The sequence below is a fragment of the Phaenicophaeus curvirostris genome, chromosome 2 (genome assembly GCF_032191515.1).
Source record: "Phaenicophaeus curvirostris isolate KB17595 chromosome 2, BPBGC_Pcur_1.0, whole genome shotgun sequence".
Lineage (NCBI taxonomy): Eukaryota > Metazoa > Chordata > Aves > Cuculiformes > Cuculidae > Phaenicophaeus > Phaenicophaeus curvirostris.
The window spans coordinates 76898445-76917577 of NC_091393.1; the positions used below are offsets into that span (position 1 = coordinate 76898445).

Sequence of the window (19133 nt, forward strand, 5' to 3'; positions counted from 1 at the left end):
GGAAAACACCATCTCTGTAGTCAATAGAAATAAATAAGCACCTCAAAAAAGAAAATAAGCTTATCTGTCTTAGCTGTCTTTCTATAGAAGAGAAAGAGTTTTCATTTTTCTGGATATATCTCAATCTTTCTGTCCCTTGATTTTAAGGGCAATCAATGTGTCCAGCTTACAGTAGCTGTCTACTTTCTAGATGGCTAAAATTGAATAAAATTGTATCACTTAGCACCTTGAGTTTATCTATTTATACCTGCGTCAATGTGTTTTCTACATTAATTCCAATGTCTATACGCAATACCTATTTGAGCTCTTTTAATATATATTCTTTTCATTAGTTATCTCAAAACAGTTTTAAAACGCTATTTAAACCTTAGGCTCTGTTTTGCTGCTCGTACTTTCAGTGTAGCAAAGATGGTGAAAGGAAAGACAATTTATTGAGGTCCCTGTTAAGATTAAGTATTCCACATTATTTTCCTACTACTACCTTTTTCTAAATAGTGAGAAACGTGTTCTGTGTACTGCCTCAGGATTACACCGTTCTCATGGAAGTAGAAGACCTAAGCTTATTCAACCATAAGTACTTTCAAAAAATACTATAGCTATTCATTTGTTCAGAAAATTTATTTACGGATTCCAAATCAGCATGCAATTTATACATTGCCATGCTTTTAACTGACCAATTCCTAATATCCTTTGGTGATAAGATTGCTATGACAACTATTGGTTAATGCTGTCTCATCTGCTTATAAACAGTAACTGATTTTGAAAAAGAAACTTTTTTCCCAATTCTAGTTCTTTCAAAATTTTGTAGCTAAGGTACCTAAATGTTACTTAACTAGATGTTAACTAGATCATCCATGGTTAACCTGATAATTTAAACTCCAATAAATATAATGTTTATTAGTTAATTTTAGAATGTCTGTATTACATTGTTTATTCATTTAATGTCGCATTATTCAGCAATTTAATTCTTAACTTCTTGGATTAATTTAGTCTGAAAAGTCTGGTAAAAGTCATTGAGCAATGTAACTGAGGTGGTTAAAATAAAGTTGTCAGGAATCTAATAGTGTTGTATGTTTAAAATGTTTGAGCTGCAGATTATATTCTCTTACTTTTATAGTCAGCTATTTCTCTGTTCCTGCCAGTGTTATCACTTTATTTTCAAATATGTCTGCAATAATGAATTTGAATAATGTAGTGGTGGCAGCCTTATAATATAGCTGTGAATTCTGGAAAACGTGTATGAAAACAATACAATGAAACAATAAGACAAAAGGGGCAACCTAGAAGCCTTTGGATAACTGAATAAATAGAGAAGCTTGAAAAAATGAAAATATCATTAATAGAAAATATATATGGAAAAAAATAAAAACTGTAGAACTTGGAAGTGTTGAGTGTGCTGAAAATGCAGTGATTCAGTAATTCTTTACATTAATTCCTTAATATAAAAACCTGATCATCTATAGAAACATGAGGCATATTAGACCTATGACTGATACATTAGGAAAAAGGTATCAATAGATGATTCTCTTGCTTTTTCTATAAATATTTATCTCTTGTGATGTAACTAAGCAACAAACCTGGAGTTGTACTGATGTGTAGGAGGTACGCAGCTATTTTACTGGCTAGCTTTTTTCTTCAGTTAAAATCTTTACTCCACTATTATTACTATCATTGAACTTTATTAAAGAGACAAAATTATATACTGTTCTATAACCATATTTGAATTTAATTGTATTCCTAAGGAACGCCGCAAATTTGGGCCTTTTGGTTGGAATATTCCCTATGAATTTACTGCAGACTTTACAGCCAGTGTTCAATCTATCGAAAATCATCTAGATGCATGTGACATCAAGAAGGTGAATAATAAAGCTTGCATATACTGTATTTAATTGTTTTGTACAGCATCTGTTACTTTTTCTGCATGTTACTATTTAAAATAGTTTATTCATTGCTATTCTTTAAGTGCAGCTTCTAATGATAAAAGTTTCAGAGTCACTGTAAGACAGTTGAGCTGAATTATTTTGTGTGCTATCATCCATATAAAACTATGTAATAGTTAAGAACTGCAGGAATTTATCTTGTTGGTGGTTTTTTCCCAGTAGCGTGTCTAAAATATTAACAGGTCTATACGACATCTGTTTTGGAAAGGGAGCTAAAATATTTACAGAATTTGACAGACCAAATCAAACTTCTCTATGGCTGCTATTTGGTCTTCTACTGCTTATCATGGAATTATATAATAGAATAGCTAGTCCATGCAAAGCAGCAATTTTTCAATAGAGAAAAATGAGAAATTGGGCAAAGGGGAAAAAAAAAGAAAAAGAAGAGGCAGTAGCAGCTGAGAGTGGTTTCGGGACACACAAGGAATAATCCGATATATTTCTAATAGCAGGATCAAACCCAAGTCTTATAAAATTATAGAGCTAAACTCAGAAAATACATTAGAAAATAGGTTTGGTTTTCTTTCCGGAAACAATGGTCTTTTCTGCTTACACTTCAGAGCTTTGTGAGCTTCAGATGATATTGAAATTACAGGCTTGATTCCTTTGTCTTACGTGTTATAACTACAGTCTTTTATTTACTTTACTTGCATTCAGGGGATATCATGGAATACAGTACGGTACATGATTGGAGAAGTACAGTATGGAGGCTGAGTTACAGATGACTTTGATAAGCGTCTTAATTGCTTTGCAAGGGTGAGAGATCTTGAAAACAACAGTTACTTGTCATTTTTATTGACAGCTGCAATTCAAGAGTCAGAAAACCTTCTTTCTGCAGAATATGCACTACTTCACCAATTTATAAGACTCTTAAGAGTAAAATTAATTTTTCAAAACATTCTTTGGCAATGCAGTTCTTCCCTTTGGCTTCTCTTTAGTAAAGAGCAGAAACTGTTAAGAAGTCCTAGCTGGAACTCCAAGAGAAGACATAGCTTTTAATGATTTACTCATGTGTTCAAGTAAAATTAGATGTAGTGGTCACAACACGAAGCCTAGTTTTCCAAGAATAAAAGGAGATAAATAGAACTCTGAGTAGCAAAGTAATTATGGTATTTTTTGTCTGGATTTTTTCACAGGTATGGGTTAATGAATCAATGTTTGACAGCAATTTCTGTTTTTATACTGGATATAAAATTCCAGTGTGCAAAACCCTGGATCAATATTTTGAATACATCCAGTCCCTCCCTGCCATGGACAGCCCAAAGGTCTTTGGTCTCCATCCTTATGCTGATATTACGTAAGTAGATCTTAAGATACTGAAAACAAATCCCTAGTAAATGTTTAAGTATAGTATATTTTCCATCAAAAACTTAGGATCCAGGATAATTTCACTATTGAAGTGGAACACTTGTGTGTGTATGTGATTATGAATGCAGTATCTTCAGCATTTTATGTGTTCTTTTAGAGCAGCTAGAGCTGTTATTACTCATAGGGTTTGATTTTTTTTAATTGTAAACAATATAAATCTTTTATATGAATACATGGTACAAGTTCTAAACAGTTGAGCTAGAAAAAGTTTCTAATATTTGCCTTCTGTTCCAACTAGTATATTATTTGTTTTGTGCACACTCTGGATTGTCATTTGGCTTACAAGCATGCGTTTGGATGTAACTTTTGTAGCTGTCAGTCTTGTCATTACCATTATTTGAAAGAGGCTTTTTAACCTCACCAAGTACTAACACCATTTAAAATTTTATCTTTGACTTAATTCCCTTTTTCATTCCAAATGATGTGTGTAACAGCTTGGCTTTTATTTCCTTCTAATGTTATATGCCCTGTGAAAGGATATGAATCATCATGATATTTTTTTTCACTGAAGTTCTTAATAATTCTGCCATGAATTATTGCATTTTCATTATGTCTACATTCATTGATCCTTAACACAGGTTTTTTTTGTATTCTTAAATATAAGAAATGTTATTCAAATGCTCAGCTGCTGTGGAAACAAAGCAATAATTTCCCACAATTTTTCAGTCTCACATTTGAGAGGCTAATGCCGTGTCAAAAGCCCAGTATTCTAAGCATGCTGTGAGAACAGTATACAGTTTTATTGTCAACTCTGCCTAGCACCTAGCCTTGTAAACATATGCTTTTGAAGAGAAGAAACTAAGAGTAAATTCTGTTTCAAGTCATTCTCTGATACTTGCAAGACCTCTCTTCTGGAACTGATTAAAGAATTGCCACTATTTAACCAAGAACTAAACAAATTCCCGAAGAAACACATACTTTGGATCCAAAATTAGGCTTCTAGGAGGGCTAATTTATAAGAGGAAACTTGAGACTAACTAGACTAACCCCACTTTCATTTCTCTCTAGTACCAATTTTTTCTTCCACTTGGTACATCAGCATATTCCTGCTACTTCAGTACTTTTCTGGAGATTTTCTTTTGTAGATGTTTCTTTAGAGTTTGGAGAAAATATCTAACAGCTTCATGTTTTTCTTCCCTTTCTTATAACAATCTGTTATTGGCAACTATGTATATATACTGTCTGTCTGCATTTCATCTTTGACACTCAAACCAAATGGATGAACATCCCATAAAAAGTTGCATTCAGATTCTCCATAAAATATCCCAGCCAGTCATCTAAGAGCATGCAGAAGGCTTACTGCTGGAATTGGAACTCTCAGACAGCCAGGATCACTGCATGATACTATTACTGAGGACAAGAATGACCTTTTCTCTCACTGGTTTAATGGGAGAGTTTTTCAGTTCAGCCAAATGCTCAATCCATTGGTTACAACTGTAAGACTTCACTGAATGTCAGTATTTTCATCTACTTGGGATTAACACCTGCAGTCATTGAGAATGATTTTAACCTGCTATGTGAACCATAGGTTCTATGAAGGAAACATAGTTACAGGTACCTGGGTGGACAGGGAATATTCTGACAGTCTTGTGAAAACCCCTTCTGCAGTTGATTCTATACTGAAGCCTTGAATCTAACTGTTTGAATGGTGAATGCGAGGGTTTGAGTACCACATTGCAACAGATAATGCTGTTTTCTACACAAAGCTGAGGTAATGTTTCTGCAAACTGCATTTGGTCTTAGTTTTAAGTTCCAGTACATAAAATTCCTGATGGCAGAGATTCCAGCTATCAAACTATGATAGGCTGTGGAATCTAAACTTTCTAAGAAGATATTCTTAATAATACTTTTTGAAGCAAATCAAAATCCATTGAAAATTTTTTTTTATTCTTATCACACAATTTGCTTTGCAGTACTGCTTCAGGGGAAAACAATATAAAAAAGCTATAAAGTGCTTTATCTTCCATACTCACTTCTAGGCAAAATGGACACTGTAAATGAGATTCATTGAATGTTGCTTTAGCTTTGTCTATGGTTACTGAAGACTTCCTTCAATGCAATAGAGAAAAATAGATCCTTATAAAGTGCAGTTCCTCTAATCACAAAGCAGACATCTAAAATACATGAGTTGAACCTTGTTTCTTTGCATTACCTATAAGGGAAATCTAGACAAATAGCTGTTATATAGACATCTACACTTAGATGTATAAATGCAATCGGGGCACCCATCAAATCTATCTTATTTCCTTGCCAGGGACATGGTACTTCCTCTACACAACTGTGCAATCTTTTTTTCATTACTGTACTTAAACATTTTATTTGCAATGTAAAGGAAAGTCAGTTTTTCCAAAGCACAGAAAAATTTTGTTTCAGAGTGTCTTTTATATTGTGTCCCACTGTTGAGTGAATGAAATGTCTTGCTTCTATTTTCTCCTCACTTCCACACTGAAATATTATTTTTGATCACATATACACTGCATGCATCTTATTATCTTTTCTATTTTTATTGACAGTAAGTCTTCTTGTTCAAACTGCTCCTGCTATTCATGTTTGCTTCTTTATACAAGATTCCTTCTTCCTCTCCTGAAGACTCCTCACTTGTGTCATTGAAGAAATGAATATTACTTACCTTTGATTCTGCTCCTTTGAGGTTACTTTTCAAAAGCTGCTATCTATTTTTTCTCAAAGTTTGCATATTTTCCTCTTTTATAAATTGTCTCTATTTTTGTTTCGATTTGGTATAAGACCATTCATTTTTATAATTTTGTAATATTTTATACTTTAATTGATGTAATAATCATGGGACCTACTCCTTCCATGTAGAGAAGTCTGACAGTGCTTGCACTGTGAACAGGAAGGTTTGCATCTCTCTTATCACTAGTTGTTTGATAACTGAGACCCAGACTAGGGTTTACAACCACCAATAGGAAAGGGAAATATTATTCCTTGTTACAAAACTTCTATTCCATCTTCCCAGCAAATATCTGTTGAGAATTTCAGGCATATATAATTTTCTTACTTTTCTTTAGAATTCCTAGAAATCACATGATAGCATTTTCTATTCTCAATTCTGTTCTCAAATTTCTATTCTCTATACCTCATACTCTCAAAGGTCAAGAAACAATCTGGAACTCCATCTTAGCCCTGAATTAGAAAACCAGTGAGTGTATAACAGGGTGTATAAAATGAAGTTTGTGTTCTTTACAGCCATGGAAGATCATACTTTGTTTGCTATCAGTGTGCCCAGCTTGGTGCAGGATGCAAAGGAAAACAATTTCTTCTGGGAGTTTTGATTTAACCTGTTGACACAGTACATTTTTTCTCAACTTTCACGTGGTGTGTCCTACAAAGTGCCCTTTTAACTATTAAAAAATCATATGTAATTTATAACATATTTCTTACCTTCTCAGATACCAAAGTAGTACAGCAGGAGATGTTCTAGATACTATCACCAACATTCAGCCTAAAGAAAGTGGTACAGTACCTGGAGAAACTCGTGAAGCAGTTGTTTATCGTTTAGCTGAAGACATGCTAGAGAAACTTCCTCTAGATTACATACCCCATGAGGCAAGATAATCTTAATTGTTTTCTTACTGTTTTCTCTCTTGAGGTTTCACATTAAGACATTCCAAAAAAGAAACCCTGAACTGTATAGAAAGATCATACAGCTAGCAGCAGATTCAAGTAGGGAACCAATGTTTTTATCACTGTCATCATGAATTGATATAAGACTCCTTATTTAAAATCAAGACATCCAACATTGAACATGGAGATAGGTCATGGAGACTGTTTTTGGACTTCCAAAGCTGCATGTGAAAACCGACAAAAAAAATCACTTGTGACTTATTTGTCGCAGCAGTCTCCTGAGCCTTCTGGGTGAAGTCCTAGTCTAGCAAAATCATGAATATCAGGGAGTATCAGATGAAAAATAAAAATAAAAACTGCAACAGCTTTGAAGAGATGGTAGTTGAAAAATATGAAGTACGAGTCTACTATTTACTTTTCTGAGCACAAGGAAGTTAAGATGTCATATATTACAATGTTATTTCAATATTTCAGTTTTAAATAAATTCCTTCTTCTTCACTCCTGTATTTTAGGTAAAAGCTCGTTTAATTCAAATGGGACACCTTAACTCTATGAACATTTCTCTTCGGCAAGAAATTGACCGAATGCAAAGTTTGATCACAATACTCCGCAACAGTTTGAATGATCTTAAATTAGCTATAGAAGGAACTATTTTTATGAGTGAGGCAAGTAAAAGTATATCTACTACTTATGGAATACTCTATTTTAACTATTACCTTGATTGCTTTAGTTCACATATTATAACCTCATTCCCTCAGAATTTGAAAGACCCCTTTGATAACATCTATGATGCTCGAATTCCTGAAGTGTGGAAAAGAGTATCTTAGGATTCTTCAACTCTTGGTTTCTGGTTTACTGAACTTCTGGAAAGAAATAATCAGTTCTCTACTTGGATATTTAAAGGAAGACCAAATGTGTTTTGGATTACTGGATTCTTTAATCCACAAGGTAAGGGAACTGAAAGGACTTGAGTAATAATGTATTTAATCATAATTGAATGTTTTTTACTAGATGTATAATTTAATATTACACCTACAAAAAATGTTTTCATTTTTGTCAGAATATGTCATAGAAGCCAGGATGATAAATGGATTTAAAAAAAGAGATTGGATGAAGTCATGGCAAATAGGTCCAATGGTAGCAATAAACATAACTGTCCTAACTTAACCTTCAAGCTGGGAATTGCCAGAATCTGGAAGAACATAGAAGGAAAAGGATTTGTGTGCCATTTTGCCTTTTGTAATACTATTTCAGTAAGTATCTGCCTTTGTCTAGCACCAGAGACAGGATGCTTGTACAGATGATGTTTTAGTCTGACACATAAACACAGTTTTTGTATTACAAGAAAGAAAATTTATAGTTAACAAATCAAATGCTTTATCTTGTTAATGTTTTGTAACACGTGATACAGCTTTTAAACAAAATATGCTTTTCCTGTGGTTTGAAATTGTTAAATTAATTACAAACTTTAAGTTTTGAGTATTGAAGATCCTTAATCTATGGCAATATGTTATTTATACGCTGTACAGTAGCAATAGAAAGTTTTTTTTACATTAAGAACAATCATTTACTGGAACAACCACCCCTGGGATGTGGTAGTATCCCCATTGCTGGAGGTTTTCAAGATGCTATTGGACAGGGTGCTAGATAATCTCATCCAAGTTGTTTTTTTTTCCCATGAAAGGCTGGACCAGATGATCTTTCAAGGTCGTTTCCAATCTGGACTGTTCTATGATTCTATGAACATGCAATATACAAGAATTTATAGTGGTTGTCTGTCTTTCACAGAGAATCATCAAACTCTAGTTTTCATGGGGTTTTCATTTCACATTGTTTAATGAACAGCTTGTCCAAACTAATCAGCCACACTGCAGAATACAAGTAAATGTTATCTATCATTATCTGTTATAGCATATATTTAGAATTCTATAAGAAAACGGAAGACAAACATTTTATAATTATCCTTGTAAGTAACAAAACCCATTACATGCATGTTCTCAGAAGAAGCTCGTTTAGCCTACACAATTTCCATAAAAATTCTCATGAGAAACTTTTTCCACATAACATTTACATGGTGTTTTCCTCATTAGGATTAACCTCTGAAATCCTTGAATATTTTACAAGTTATTTTCACTTTGTGATGCTTCTGTTCTTACTGGCCCTTCTGGGACCAGGGCTATAAAAAGTATTCATATCAAAGTATTTTTTGGAGTTGCTCTCAGAAACAGTTAAGGTGCCTGGAGCACATCCTAATTATCTTTGAAACATGGTATTGAGATGCTAGTCGAAACAGCGTTCCATTTGTGTCATAAATGGCACAGTTGGTAAGCATACTGATATGCGGTGACTCAAGAGCAGCACTCATGGAGGATTAAAAGATAATGGACCAGATTCTTTTCACCAAGGAAAATATTTACCCTAACAACAAGCAAACCTGAGACACAGGTCGTCTTGAACTTGATAACGATGGGGGATGACGTGATTTGAGAGCTGTCCTGCAGAGAAGGACTCGGGTGTGCTGGTTGATGAGAAGCTCGACATGAGAATGTATCTTAGTGGTGGCACAATGTTCCATTCAGCAGACATGGTGCGTAGAGTGAACTGGCTTATGAAAAAAACAAATATCTTTTTATAGAGATTTAATTAATTTTCCGCAAGATTTAGAAGCATAGGTAACACTTTTTTTTATCAGAATATATAGTATTTGAGAAATGAATACATGCTTATTTCAAGTACTTTAATTTAAAATAAAAATAGCCTTTTTCCTAAATTGACTTTTCGTAAATATTGGCTCACATAATTGAGATCTTGCATGCCTTCAAATTCCTTCTTTGAAACACAAATCTGCCATGAACTCTGTAGTCAATTGCCTAATGATAATTTGTAAATCAATATCCTGAGCAAACGTGTTAACTGAATAATTCAGTTGGGGAAATAGAAGTATTTTATGTGCCACTTAAAAATATTTTTTTCAGTGTAATGCATTCTATGCCACTTTTGTCATTTACTCCTATTTTGGCCCCAAAGCCAAGTTTGCTATCATTAGTGATGGAGCTCATTTTCAATAGAACTCTGAATATCTGCCTGTAACATTCAGTGCAGAACCATGCAGATGATGGAGCAAGATATTTCTTTGTTTTGTTCCGTGGAGTGAGGTATATACTAAATCTCTGGCTTAATTTCTCAAGGATTCCTGACAGCAATGAAACAAGAAGCAACTCGAGCACATAAAGGATGGACGTTAGATACAGTTAAAGTAGATAACGAAGTGCTAAGGCAAAACAAAGAAGACATCACAGCACCTCCTTCTGTATGTATGACATGCAAAGATATTTTAGTATTAATTTAGGTATTTAATTTATAATGTGCATCACTCAGTCATTTTGGACTGTTAGAGGAAAAAGTCACTATTGTCTTCTCCTCACTGGTTTTGCTCAACATAGAAGATAAAAATAAGTATGAAGATTTAAATCTTTTATTTTGCAGTTAGAAAAATATTTTGTTGAAAGAACTATTTCATTATATCACCTCTTGATTTTTGGAATTTATAGTAAACTTCAGATCAAATTGTGTAGTGTATGGGCTGTATTAACAACTTTTACTGCCATCTATTTCAGTAGCATTATCTTCTGAAAGAAAGGATAATGTTATAGTTTAAGCTTAAATAGTTTTAAAAGATTCAATGTCAGATATTTTTTATTATACAATATATATTCCTTTTAGTTGTTTAAGCCTCTTACTCATTTTACCAAACAGATGCTTTATTTTGTGTGACGTATCTACTTACTCTCCCCACAGGAAGGAGTGTATATCTACGGACTGTACTTGGAAGGTGCAGGCTGGGACAGACAAAATAGCAAACTCATTGAACCTACACCAAAGATACTTTTTGTCCAGCTGCCTGTGGTGCATATGTTTGCTGTTACTACAACCAGTCCCAAGGATCCCAGGTTCTATGTTTGTCCTCTTTACAAGAATCCCAGGAGGACAGATCTGAACTATATTACAGCGATCTATTTAAGGTCAGGAGTGCCTCCAGACCGCTGGATATTGAGAGGAGTGGCTCTCCTGTGTGACACCAAGTAAACTATTTCTCATACCGTAGCAGAAACAGAATATATGGCACATGTAACCAATTGCATGTGTAATTGTTCTGCTGCTTTTTATTTGGTGGCCACTGGTCATTGTACTAGAACTTTCATTTCTGTCTTCACTTTATGTTTTTTCCCTCTTCTTTCACAATTACATGTGTTATTGTTCTACTGCATTTTATTTGGTTGCCACTGGTCATTACACTAGAACTTTCATTTCTGTCTTGGCTTAATGTTTCTTTTCCCTCTTCTTCCAATATATTCAGTTTGTCTTGGCTATTTTGTTACAGTTTTAAAGTAAAGTTTTCAAAATTAGTTCACTGTTTGTAGTCTTTGATGTTTCCATTATATGATTTAAAAAGGAATATTTTATTTAATAATACAATTAATATAAAAGAAATGCTGTTAAACCTTAAAAGAGAAAGCCCTAGCTTTTTCACATTCTTTCTTACATACAGCTTTTAGCTCGTGTTTCAGTGATGTATGATGACAACAGAACATAACACAATATAAGTTCTCCTAGACACAAGTTTTTAAATATTCCTGGGGATCTACACAATACATACTTTATTTTCTTTGACTCTGCAAGAAACTTTATATTTAAAACAGAAAAGTGCATTTGATCCATATTTTTTTCTTGGGTTTTTTTGGAGTTCACTTGTTCTTATTAAGCTACATGGATTAAGCAAAAGTACACCGGGAATGTTTGTGTCAGGACTATGTAATGGAGACTAGTATATTTTCTATCAAGTTAAGCTGTGTGGGAACATAGGTATGGAAATAGAAGAGTACCAACTACTTAGTATGGATGTTTTTGTAATTAAAATAGAGAACCAGGTTATCTACAAGTACAATTACTTTACTGCAGTTCATCTTAGCTCTGAAATATAGGCTGGAATCCTTGTAGTGCCTATCACAACATTCTGTGATAAACCTGATAAGCATCCATGAATTTTCCAGACATAATTAGTATTAAACTAATTTTGTCCATGCAATACTAAACAACATATGCAGTCTATACTGTCTCTTTAATGATCTGCATAAAATTTGTTCATCCTTCTTCAGATATCTTTATTTGGCAATTCAGTTTTTCACTTACACCCTGAGACTGGACTATGTTCTATCTTTTGCACGTTAAGAGTGACCAAAGGCATCTGATGTGGCAATGTGGAGCCTACTACTTGATGAAGTCCTGGGGCAATTCATGGAATCGCTCTTCCTTGAGTTAGAATACCATGTCTTTCTGTTGTAGGATACCATCCTGAAGAAAGTCTGTGGTATGTAGTAAATAACCACACGTAGACACAAAATGATGAACAGATTAACAAAATGGAAGGTCTCCAACTGCAATTAAGTAAAACATTACTTCTCTCTCTCTCCTCTGTAGACTTAGTTGGATCCAAATACAACAAACCAGCTAAGATGTTAGATAAAAATAAACAGAAATTGTTAAAAGTTGTACCACAGGACTGCATCTCCACACTGTGTGTGTGTCGGGGGGGGTGTAATATCTGCCTGTGGAACTGCAAGTGGTTTTGGTACATGTAATCACAAAATTGATGACGGTACAAAGTTCAAAAAACAGCAAAACTATAATGTATTCATTTCAGCTTGCTTACAATGGGGAAACAATGTATACCCCTGGGAATATCTCCACAGGTGGAAGATGTGCAATGCTACATTTAGAAGTAGGAAAATACCAGGTAAGGTGCAGACTAATCATGTGCCAAGTTACATAACTTACACGAAAGAGGATTTTATCCTCCATCCTCTATAATACCAAGAATAGAGATAAATAGTATATTTTTGGTTTCAACTGTTTCATATACTGCATCAGATTCTTGACAGCATCTCTTTCTTCTGTTTGTCAAGAGTCCAGCCATCATGTCCCTTCTCCTCTGAGCCTGTCTAGGGGTTTGTTCCAGTCCTGTTTCCTTAATAACATGCATTAGTTCATTACCTCCAGGTTACAAAGAACATGAATTTCCATATAGCTTTCTAGTTAGTTTATGGAAATAATCTATAGCTTGTGACAGCAACAATCTACAGTCCCTTCAGAAGGCTCCTTTTTTTGTCTCTGTGTGCTTTAAGAATATTCACAAAGTACTCTCTGTCCTAGTCATATATTCTTACACTTTATTTGTTTACAGCCGTATCTTCAAGCATCTAACAATTGCAGTCAATTACTCAAAACACCAGAAATCATTCCACCACCAAGAAGATCCTCCTGGAAACTCTGCTGAGGCACGTGGGAAAAATAAGGAGATGACTGGTAACAGACAACATCACAAAGTGCAAATCATGCCTGACAGCTTTGGTGGCCTTCTGCAACAGGGTTACAGCATTGGTGGGTAAGGGAAGAGTAACTGATATCATCTACTTGTGCAAAGCATCTAACACTGTCCCACATGACATTCTTGTCTCTATATGGGAGAGACATGGATTTGATGGATGAACCACTAGGAAGATAAGGAGTTGGCTGGATGGTCACACTTCGTTGCAGTCAACGGCTTTATGTCCAAGTGGAGACCTGTGATAAGTGGCATTTGGGGGTTGGTACTAGGATCAGAGCTGTTTAACATCTTTGTCAGTGACACAGACAATGGGTTCAGCAAGTTTGCTTGTAACACCAAGCTGTGTGGTGAGGCTGACATGCTGGAGGGAAGGGGTGTCACCCAGAGGGACCTTCACAGGCCTGGTAGAGGTAGGCTCACCAGTTCAAAAAGTTCAACCAAGCCAAGTACAAGGTCTTGCATATGGGTTGAGGCGGGGGGGGATGAAAGGATTGAAAGCAGCCCTGTGGAGAAGGACTTGGGGGTACTGCTGGTTGAAGATGGGCCAACAACGCGAGCTCACAGCCTAGAGCCAACTGTATCCTGGGGCTGCATCAAAAGGAGTGTGACCAGCAGGAGAAGGGAGGTGATTCTCTCCTTCTACTCTGCTCTGGTGAGACTCCACCTGGACTACTGTGACCAGCTTTTGGAACCTTCAGCACAGGAAAGACATGCATCTGTTGGAGCAGGTCCAGAGGAGGGCCACAAAGATTATCAGAGAGATAAAACACCTCTCCTGTGAAGACAGGCTGAGAGACTTGAGCTTGTTTAGCCTGGATAAGAGAAGGCTCTGGGGAAATCTTCCAATACCTGAAGGGAGGCATGAAACCTGGAGAGAGGCTTTTTACAAGGGCATACAGCAATAGGAGAAGGTGTAATGGTTTTAAGCTGGAAGACACTAGCTTAGATATAAGGAAAAAATTATTCACTATGGAGTTGGTGAGACACTGGAACAAGTTAACCAGAGAAGCTGTGAATACTCCATCCGTGGAGGTTTTCAAGGCCAGGCTAGATGGAGCTTTGAGCAACCTGATCTAGTGGAAGGTGTCCCTACCCATGGCAGGGGGTTGAAACTGAATGATTTTTTATCTGCCTTCCAACACAAAACATTCTATGATTCCTCCCATGTAAGAGAATCTATAGGAATTCAAGACCTTAGTTTAAGACTTTTTCACTCCCAGGAATGCTCTATACATTCAGGATATTGCAACAAGCATTCAGATTCCTAAATTAATATTATTTTTTCAAGTTCTTGAACAAATTACTTCCTAAACCTTTTTGTGCTCATTTGCCACTCAAGATACTGCTGTTCAAGTTGTGAGACAGTACTGTGGTGCTTGAACTGACAAAGACAAGAATACCACGTCAGCAAAACACAAATATTTAATGGATGATCAAAAAAAGATGAATACTTGAAATATGACATTTAACTAGTCTCTTTGAAAGCAAGGACCTAACTCATGAAGACCTGTTTGAGAATGCAAAGAAGAACATAATAGAATCAGCTTAGAGGGTGCATCCATAGTCCGTATTATTCTTTTCTTGCTCAGTAGAACTGTCACCCAGGAGGATTTTCCTACCAATTTCCTCTGAATTTCATAGAATCATAGAATAATTCTATTCAGTTTCCTCTGAATTCAGTTACCTCTGAATTTCAGAGGCAAGTTCAAGCAGATGAAACAAGGGAAGGCATATTCTTCCCCACTGCTTTAGAGTGGACACATTTATTGTGACTCATTGATCTACCAGCATGTCAAGATACTGACTTTTCACAGAAGCATTTGTTCTTAGGTGATGATTCATGAGAAGTCTGACAGCATGGTGGGATGATGAGCTTTTACATAACAATGGGCAGAGTTAATGAAAACAAGGGAAAAGGGCTTGCAAACATAGATGCAGAGGAAGGGATTTGTTTTCTGGGCAGGTTGCTAAATCTCACAAAATCACTAACTGCAATGAGCTTGTTCCAAAAAGGTAACATGTCAGCTAAACTCCGTTAATTCCATAGAATAATTTTCTTCATCCTCACCTTCTGTTTCTGCCTCTAGATCTGGTTGGTTGTAACCAAAATTTGTTCAGCAGATATTCAGAATATTCAAGGTGAAATACTTATGGAAAGACCTACAGTTTTCTTGTTCAGTTATCTCATTCACTGACTGTATCTAGTCTTAATATTTAAACATTCATTATTTTCTGATAGTCTCAAAGAGTGTTTGTCAGCAGTATGCAAGTATAATTCTGTACTGAATGTACAGAATTACTGAAAAACAAGTGTACAGAATGTGCAAGCTGCAGTTTTAAGCACACTGGTGTTTCTGCTGATTTTTTTTAATATTGGAGTGTAATTCCATAGCTGGGACAAGTCTCTTGATCAGATTTCTTCAAGTGGCTCTGGTCTTATTTATACTCCTAGAGCAGACATAACCCATACTACGCAGACATTGTAAGATGCGGTACCTGTATCTGTACCACACAAGCAGGAGCAGGTTTCCTGAGGCACGCATAGTTGTACAAAGCCAAAAGATATGTCTTTTCCAGTGATTAATGCTGCCTTCAGAGCACAAAGAAACATGCATAGATTAACTCCTAGAAATTCAGGGACACTTTCATCTTCTTTTTTTTTTTTTTTTTTTTTTGAAAACAGTCCACTATAAAAGTCAAATCCAGAAACAGACTTTGGAAACAGAAATACAACATGATTCACATATAGCAGAGATTAGGATGGGGAAATAAAAATGCTAACATGTATGACTTATGTCTCTATTTCCATTACAATTTATAATTAATTGAATATAAATATATGCTAATAAGGTCCTTGAGGATGTCTGAACATTCTCTGACTTACTGTATCAAGTATTTAATAAAAGAATGACTGAAGGATATTAATTAGTTAGATGGCTAGTAATTAACAGACATACAAAAATGCAAAATCTGACTTATCCAACTTACACTATCTTCACATTCCCAAATGTCTACAAGGATTAGTGCTTGTATTCTGCCAGTTAGAAAGTCGATTTTGGGGGACTTTAGGTTAATCCTTATCTTGCTGTCTTACATTATTGTATTCTTTTTATTAATCAAGATACTCTTCACCGCATTCAGGCAAGATTCAATCTTTAGAAAAATTATTTTATAATTTTTAATAAATACTGAGATTTCACCCAAATTTTATTCTTAATGTCAGTTCCAACATTTACCTTAGTGAATATGTAGTTATCAGTATTTTTTTCCCCCTAAGCCATATTCAGCTCCAAGGACAGGCAATTCCACTCTCTAGGTATTAGGAAACCATTACCTTTTTATCTTTCTAGGCCAAAATGACACATCTGGAGTTAAAGCAGGTCATCTCTGACCCCTTACCTTTCCTAAGTCCTGGACGTTCCTTGGGCATCTACAACTTCTATTGTCTTACAATATCAGTAGGTTGATTCTTCCAGTTCACCTTACACTTCATTTTTCAAAGTAATCTGGGCAGCATGTCTTAACAGATAAAGTGTCTGAAGCTTCCTGCATATATTCACTATTCAATAATTCCTTCTACCAGTGTTTATATTTGATACTCACTGATAGTTTGGGAGGTTTGCTAATTACAACTCCTAATACTAATTTCTCAAAGTCAGCTAGCTAATCACCAAAGTAGGATTTCTGTGAACAGATACTTAAAGGCAGAATGACTACTTGCTTTACAGGCACCATAATTCAGAAAACTATGTTAAACAGAGTATCGCCCTTCTTCCTTGCAGCTGCAGATGACTTATGAGCAGGCTGCTATACAGCAATGGAAGTGAATGATGGTTAGGGTCACCTTATTTTTTAGGAGTATGTTTATGATGCAAAAAGCTATGGCCTCAAAAAATAGTGTGACTAACAGTTTGTTGCCTCCTTCTCACTGGGCACATGAGCACAAGAAGTAAAATTACTGTAATATAAATGGCCACGTAAATGTAAATGCAAAGGACTTAGTCTGCATATTTATGATCTAGACAATTTAATCCGAACAGTACTCTTCTCTCTCTCATTAATCATAGCCATGATAGTACATGGGAAACCCATGAAACAGGTTCCCTATTTCATTCATTCATCCAGGGAATATTTTTTGATCCAAAAATCCCAGGCTATAAAATATCACCTTTTTCTCAAAAGACACATCTTGTCCCTCTTCAGAGAATATTTTTCTCAAACCCCCATCAGATGCCACAGACAAGCTACTAGATGCTTGTCTTGGCATTTGGGAAGCTTTATACTGAGGGAATCCAGGTCCTACCTACTAGGCATCTAGCAGCAGAGCAGATAGAAATCATGTCTCTTTGGAAAACACAGCCTTATGATCACTGTGCAATACATATATTGAACTGTAGAAGGCAGTTTTCCTTTTCTGTAAGAAGGTTTCTCTTGGTGAGAAGATACTGAATGGAGTGACTTCCAAGTAAATCTTCACACAAAAAAGCTACTACTACAGAAGAGGGAGAAAGTAGAGTAGTATTTCTGTCAGTTTGACTTAAATAATTTGACTTTATTTTTTCCTTCCTTTGCACTGTGATTTATAGCTTCCTACTTTCTTGTGAAAAATGAGAGAAATTGAATGCTTTACTGAGAATTTCTTACCATCATTTCCTTTGTGCTTGATCTTTTCATTTTGTTCATCCTAGCAGCCTTCTATAGTCCTAATGACAGTTCTTAACAATACACTCTTGAACAGAGGATTTTTAACTGGGAAATTTGATTTAGGAGTCAGGGATTGTGGTATGAAATTCAAACTATAATAAAAAAGTTGTTTCTTAATATGTTACATGACTGCAAATAACCTTCACATTTCTATACTTATAAGATTTTTAAATATAGAAACATCTGGGTCAGATTCACAAATTACTCAACACAAGACAGTATGAATCCTTCAAGAACATTTTATGGAAAATATTTAAAGCAATTTATTTTTTATAAGGCAGAAAATATAAGCCTGGTATTGAAATTAAGTACCTATCTAAATCATTCCCTCCACGCAATCATGACATAAAACAAATTCCACAAGGTAGCCAGACCTCAAAAGCAGATACAGCTATTTCAGTTCATTACATAGTTCACTCCAGTTTAGTTTAAAAAAATAAAAATCTTTGCACTCATTTCTTTCTTGTCTTGAAGAAATATATAGGACAGAGCATACAAGCCATACTATCTGATAGCTGAAAAATGGAGCTGCTAATTTTGCTCAAGTGCTAATTTCTTTTCACATACTTACATACAACCAGGCCCTTACATCTGGAAATGCAAACTAGCAAACCCTTGTGTTCATTCTTTCCGAGTCTGCATCTGCAATACTACACATTTTGGAAAACGGGGTGATTTCAACATGCGCACTCCAGTGCTGCGTAGCTACCATGAGACATTTCATGTCCTGAGCACATTCTCCTATATGTGGGCAGGTAAGTAACAGAACAATTGGCACTGATGAGCAGTAAACTAAAAATACTGAGGTTTAAAGATGTACTATGACCAGTAACTAGAAGAATTTCTCCATCTTTCTAATGCACTACACATTTAACATTTAAAAGTTTCGTATGCTGATCTGTCTTATAACTATTTGCTGGTTTGATACAGAACACTATAAGGTCATTTTGAATTTTATTAAGATGTGTAGATTACCCATTTGCCAAAGTCCAGGTTTCCAGGTACATTTCAGATGATTTAGTTTCTCTGAAGTATATGTTGAAGTATATATCCAAGACCAATGTCCTTGTAATTACAATTGTAGCTTATGTGCTTGTAATCCTCATTCGCATCACTCTGTTCGGAGCTACCTACTTTTTTCCAGGAGGTC

General features: G+C 35.3%; 1 protein-coding gene across 1 annotated transcript in view; it reads left to right on the plus strand.

Moving 5' to 3' along the window:
- The window catches only part of DNAH8 (dynein axonemal heavy chain 8), a 125661-nt gene extending 114568 nt beyond the window's left edge, over positions 1-11093 (plus strand). The window contains 8 exon segments of the mRNA XM_069851447.1: positions 1741-1856; positions 2598-2696; positions 3077-3237; positions 6719-6875; positions 7407-7559; positions 7653-7842; positions 10083-10204; positions 10693-11093. Coding sequence (XP_069707548.1) covers positions 1741-1856; positions 2598-2696; positions 3077-3237; positions 6719-6875; positions 7407-7559; positions 7653-7842; positions 10083-10204; positions 10693-10980 — 1286 coding nt within the window. The 3' untranslated portion in view covers positions 10981-11093.
- The last annotated feature ends 8040 nt before the right edge of the window (positions 11094-19133 follow it).